Source organism: Mercenaria mercenaria, chromosome 15 (genome assembly GCF_021730395.1).
Source record: "Mercenaria mercenaria strain notata chromosome 15, MADL_Memer_1, whole genome shotgun sequence".
NCBI lineage: Eukaryota > Metazoa > Mollusca > Bivalvia > Venerida > Veneridae > Mercenaria > Mercenaria mercenaria.
Window position 1 is genome coordinate 14,394,763 of NC_069375.1, and position 6,384 is coordinate 14,401,146.

Genomic DNA, 6,384 nt, shown 5'->3' on the forward strand with positions numbered 1-6,384 from the left:
TAATAATCCTTTGTTTTATTCATTTTATGCTTTGTAATATTTTTTTTATATCTCGGGGTTTTCGACAAGACAAATAATGAGTTCAATATAACGTTACTATATCTTACCTTGAATTTTATGTCTAATTTTATAATTTTGTTTTTGAAAGCAAATATCGGACGAAAGTACTTGGATTTGAATATAGAGTAAGCTGATAAACGATCAACAAATTATGATTATTCTTTAAGAGTATTCTATAAGCAGTATAAATGTATCATATAAGCCGCAACATGAGAAAACCAACATAGTGCAATTTGCGACCAGCATGGATCCAGACCAGACTGCGCAGATGCAGGTCGCTAACGGTTTCTCTAACTGCAATAGGATTTGAAAGCGAATAGCATGGATCCTGACCAGACTGCGCGGATGCGCAGGCTTGTATGGATCCATGCTGGTCGCAAATGCACTATTTTGGTTTTCCCATGGCGCGGATCAATTATATGTTACAGGACGGGAAGAGGCCAAGATGAATTTTATGGCGAAGCTGACCGTGAAAAGGTCGTGTGTGTCTCTTGTGTGCATTTTGTTGCTTGTGATACTAACATTTTATATTACATCTGAAAGACGAGAAATGGTTTATTATGCTCCAGGTAAGTTGTTCGTCATTTAAAGTAGATTAAAGGTTCTTTCATCTATGGGTTCATGTATTAAAAACTGATTGTACTATTTTATACCCCCGTCACACATACGGCGCGGATAGCTACGTCTAGCTACAGATAGAAACGTAGTAATCCGTATCGATCCGTACCTAAACCGTACCTTAAAGTAGTAATCCGTATCAATCCGTACGGCTCAGGTACGGATCGATACGGATTACTACGTTTCTATGTGGCTAGACGTAGCTATCCGCGCCGTATGTGTGACTGGGGTATTAACAGGCTTTTATCAATTTGGTTGAAGTTTGAAGAAAAGTACAATTAAATCTGTTTATTGTTATGATAAAATGTGGGAAACCTTATCGCTTACCAAGGTAAACATTGCAACAATATTTAGATGTAAATGTTATAATCGCTTGTTTTATCTGCAAATGAAGTTTTTTTTGTTTTATATAGATTAAAGAAGACCAGCTATTTAATATGCAAATATTGCTTGATTAATCCTGTTTGCTCATTTTGATTTATCCAGTGCATGATAAAATCATGGTGATATCTGAACAAAGTTTAGAATCACTATTCTAAAAACAAAGAAAAGGGAGAAAAAAACTTAAATATAGATAAAATTTATCCGCGCAGTCTGTTCAGGATCCATGCTGTTCGCTAAAGGCTTCTCCAATTGCAATAGGCTTTGAAAGCGAAAAGCATGGATCCTGACCAGACTGCGCGGATGCGCAGGGTGGTCTGGATTCATGCTGGTCGCAAACGCACTATGTTGGTTTTCTCATGATGTGGCTCAATTATATCCGGCAAGTGTAACAACTGATCTATGAATCTTGCACATGTAGCAACATGTAGCAACTGCATATTTTGAATCTTACATGTCTATCAACAGATTTATGAATGCTGCATCTTTTGAATCTTGCATGACAATTAGCAGATTTATGAATGCTCATGTTTTGAATCTTGTATGTGTCAGCAGATTATAAATTTTGCATGTTTTGAATCTTGAATGACTATCAACAGAAATATGAATACTGCATGATTTAACTTTTGCATGCCTATCAACTGACCTATGAGTTCTGCATATTTTGAATCTGGCATGTCTTTAAACAGATCTTTGAATCCTGCATATTGTGAAACTTGTGTGTCTATCACCAGACCTATGACTCTTGAAATTATAACATATTTCACACCTGTTACTTCTGCACGAATAACAACGTTATTTTGTGACTGCTGTGTAAATTTCTAACCATCTGTGGCTACTGTGTGCCTTACTTACATCTTCAAAACCTGCATTAAAAGCCATTCAGGGTATTTCAGGTACATTTTTGTATTTCAGTTTTTCATATTATTATTCATGTTTTGTAAATTAGATCAGATAATTGATAAGTGATATCGTTAATTGATCCATTATGACAATCGGCGTGCTTTGATGTATTCTCTTTAAGCGATTTCGGCATCCTTCAGCTATACCAGAAAACTGTAACGAAATAGCATTCGCAGAATACGTAAATACGAGTATTACGGGTCCATGTCCTTACGGGGAGATATTTATCTAACAATTCGTATAACGTCTGTATAGCAGTACCGCTGGAGAAACAAAAAATGCAATTCTTTTACATAATTTGTCGATCTAAAGAGGAAGTACAGAAGGAAAAAATATATACAGTTGTCGATCAATGCAACATTTATCTCCCTTGACAAAACTGGCAGCCATTTTAGGGTGAAAATTCTAGATATCTAGTAAAAATATAGGACGTACTACAGTTTCATGTAAAATGACATTTAAAGTCTTTACTTCTTTTCTTGCCTTTTAGATGCTGAATCCAAACTTTCTGACAAACCAAATACAACAAGGAGAAAAGCGGGACCCGAAGTGAACAAACGAATTGACAAAGTCAGTTCAAAAACACATATATTGCAGTCACGTGATTATTCTACGCTGTTAATGACAACCCGAAAGGATTCAGCGACTGACCTTATTCCTAAGAATGATATAGTAACATCAATATAAATAGAAAACTACAAAGAACAAAGCAAAAGTATGTCAACGAATCTCTCACGAACTGATAGAAAATATGGAAAGACGGAGAAGTATGCTAAAATTAAAGAAGGTTTTTCCATAAACGAAAATTATCCACACGAGCAAAAGGAAAGGATAGAAAGGATAAAAAGAACTTGCACTAACAGGGCATTATTACGTGACTATGCATTTTACGGATATAATAATACTAAGTTTTATTATTCGCCCAAGTACAATTTCTCATATTGCAAGGTCCCAAAGTCTGGGTCAACATTTTGGACTCAAGTTTTTGGAATTCTTAAATTTGGAGTTAAAGTTTCAGATAAATGGTTTTCGAAAAAAAGATCGAGTGTGCACGGTTCAATGAGACCGTTTGTGGTAAATTTTTTTAGTAATTCACGAAGGAATTCATTGTCCGTTTTAGTGTCACGTGACCCATTCAGTCGGTTGTATTCAGCGTATATCGATAAATCATATTTGCTACTAAACTTTGCCACAAACGTCCATATTAGACGACTTAAACCAACAGTGCATGATAGGTTGTGTTCAGTCGATGTAACATTTCAAGAATTTCTCAACTTTATCATACTTACTTCAAGACAAAAACGACGATTAGATCGTCACTGGGCACCTGTTTATAGTCTTTGTCGTCCATGTGACGTTAATGCTTACATATATGTTAAACAAGAAAGCTTTTCAAAGGACACAGAGCTAGCATTGCAAGTCTTTGGTGTTGAGATTAGCAAACTTGATACGATAAAGTCAGCGCTTTATGATCACAAAATTGAAACGACAGTCCCTGGTGTTATAGAAACGGTTTATAATAAAACCCAGCACAGTAAATTACGGTCTTGTGTAGACGGAAGGAACATTGCAATGAGACTGTGGACGTCATTCAAAATACAGGGATACCTGAAAGAAACATTACAATTTCCAAGTCAAATGTTTAAGAACGAAAAACGATACAATAATGTAACCTACGTACCACAGGTTATATTAGATTCTATAAACAGACATAAAATGACATCATTAGAAATGAAAAATCAGCGTCATAAAGCAGTGGCAGAACCTTACAGTGAAATTAAAGAAAAAACGATTGACGGCATTAGAGAAGTGTATAAAGTAGATTTTGAAATGTTCGGTTATTCCACAGATCCCCCTGTTGATACTCACAGATAAGATATTATACGAATAACATTATGTGAAAAGGTACATATAGGTCAAATAAAATATTTACTTAAAGTCGTTGGCATTGCGTTTTTTTCTTGGTATCAAAGTATTAAAGCTGTTAGTGCAACATGCGATTTTCTAACGGTATTGTCAGTGATAAAAACATACACATGCCCATTCTACAACTAGGTAAACTTTTGCCGATTCGAAGCCTCGCTCGTGATGTAGAGTTATTTTATGTGAGGAAGCCATCCAGCGGACTTCCGGAAGGTTGGTGTCTGTCCTTCCTTGAAACAAAGCCTGGTCGGGCACACTGGGTTTTCCTATACCATGGAAAGCTCGCAATTCGCCATATAACATATAACTGTGTTGTGATGTTAAACCCAACAAACACAAACTGTTATATATATTGAGTAACGTAAAGTAATGCAAGCTACGATGTCAACGTTGCGCTACATTTATTTTTAAATTGACAAAGTTGTTTAAAAATCTAACGGAAGTGACTTCTCTTTTGAATCAGTATTGGCCCTCTCTTTTGAATCAGTCAAAATGCTTAAATTCCGTATTGACCCTGTTTTCTCGTATTGGCCCTGCTTTTCTCATATTGGCTCGGTTATGTTTTGTATAAGCTCTATCTGTTTCATATGATGTTTGCAATTGGTCTAATATAGTGTGTAATATTGTAAAGTTGAATAATAATACCTGCTAATAGTATTTTTGATAACAAATTGTAACGTAAATTACAAGATGAATTGGTCGATTGAAAGAACAAAAAGAATCGACCAACATCTGTACATTCTGCATAAGAATGAACCCAAGTGTTAATGAGTTTGGTTGTTTCTACTTCAAAAACATCCCGATTGACTTTTATCTTTATCAAATTATCTTTTAGGTAACGTAATTACATGCTGTTATTCATAGAGAACCCGCTTAATTATTGCCAGATGGCAAAATTCAGAAATATGCTCTACAGACAATAGGCTTAACAAAATAGGGTCTACAAAAATCCCCTGGGGGAGGGAAAGTTTTACCTTCTAGCATAGAGCCTAGGCCATGAACTGGCAATAATACAAATAAAAACAAGCAAATTCGATGAATTGGTATCCCCCGCCGAAAGGGTTTGTGGTGAGGAATGGCAAAAAAAAATATATCCGGCAAAAAGTTAAGGATGTTGATAAGAAGAAAATAATTTCATTAGTCAAAATCAATTTAACAGAAAACAAATGTTTGATTAAAGAGTACATAATAAATGTATGATACTTTGATCCTGACTAAAGAATTTATTTTGAATGGGATATGCTTACTGAAATACGCTTAGCTTTTAAAATTAAATGCTGTTAATTGAAATGTGAGCTTGAAGTTTAACTGGAAAGAAATATTGTCTTTGAGTGGTTTGGCACCAGGTGTTGCTGTTTAACATGTACAGTTGAACTTAAAAGAACAGATGTTCTTAAGAGAACACAATCAAGTAAGATATCTTGAACATGGCTGAGGGCAAGGTTTGTGCGGTCACAACTTAACATGTTGAAGGTTTGAACATTTAAAAAAAAAAAAAAAAAAAAAAAAGGAATGGAAATATAATATGTATATATTTATTTTTTAAGGCGGTGGGGCTGCGGGGGAACGGGTGAGGAAACAAAATTTCACATGTTGATAATAAATATTGATGGAAAATTAAAAATGAAAAAAAAAATGAAAAAAAAAAATGGGTGAAGTGTGTGGGTGGGGGGGGGGGGGGGGGGGGCAGAGGATGCATGATCAGTGGTGGGCATGACTGGGTGGAGGAGCGAGGTGGGAGAATGGTACAACTTGCATGATGATAAATATTCATGGAAGGTTTGAAAAAACTCTAAAATAAGGAATGATCAAAAATATATATTTTTTTGGAGGGGGGGGGGGGAGGGAGGGTGTGACCAAGGCAAGTGGGTGACCAGGTTTGGGTGCGCAACTTCACATGTTTATAGTAAATGTTCATAGAAAAGAATGAAAGAAATTTAATGAAATTCTGCCAAATGGTAAGTTTGTTATGTGCAAATATGTGGATTTTTAGACAATTAAAGGGCAATAACTCTGAAGTTACAAAAGAAATCCGTACGAAATTGTGTGTGCACAACCACATTATGGTGATCTAAATTCTGTTTAAGTTTCATAGTTCAAGGTCAAATATATCAATAGTTATGATGCAGAAATTGCCATATCTATAGTACCCTATATAGTTAACACTAGAAACTTCTAAGGGCCATAACTCTGTTGTTACTTGGGCAATCTGACTGAAACTTGATGGGCCCCATAACATCATAGTGGTGAATATGTATATGAAGTTTGTTTGAAAAAATGTAAAATAAGGATTTTTTTGATTTTTTTTTTGGAGGGGGGTGGGGGTAGGGGAGGGAGGGGAAGGGGTGTGATCAAGGTAAGGGGGTGACCAGGTGTGGGTACACAACTTCACATGTTAACAATAAATAATAATGGAAAAGAATGAAAGAAATTTAATGAAATTCTACCAAATGGTAAGTTTGTTATGTACAAATATGTGGATTTTTATACAATTAAAGG

General features: G+C 35.4%; 1 protein-coding gene across 1 annotated transcript; it reads left to right on the forward strand.

The window, feature by feature from the left end:
• The first annotated feature begins 205 nt into the window (after positions 1-205).
• Positions 206-3,837, forward strand: LOC123540835 (carbohydrate sulfotransferase 11-like). The gene is made up of 2 exons (XM_053524070.1): positions 206-629; positions 2,453-3,837. Exon 2 carries the CDS (start codon positions 2,680-2,682, stop codon positions 3,835-3,837), a length of 1,158 nt encoding a protein of 385 aa, XP_053380045.1. The 5' UTR covers positions 206-629; positions 2,453-2,679.
• Positions 3,838-6,384: the final 2,547 nt, after the last annotated feature.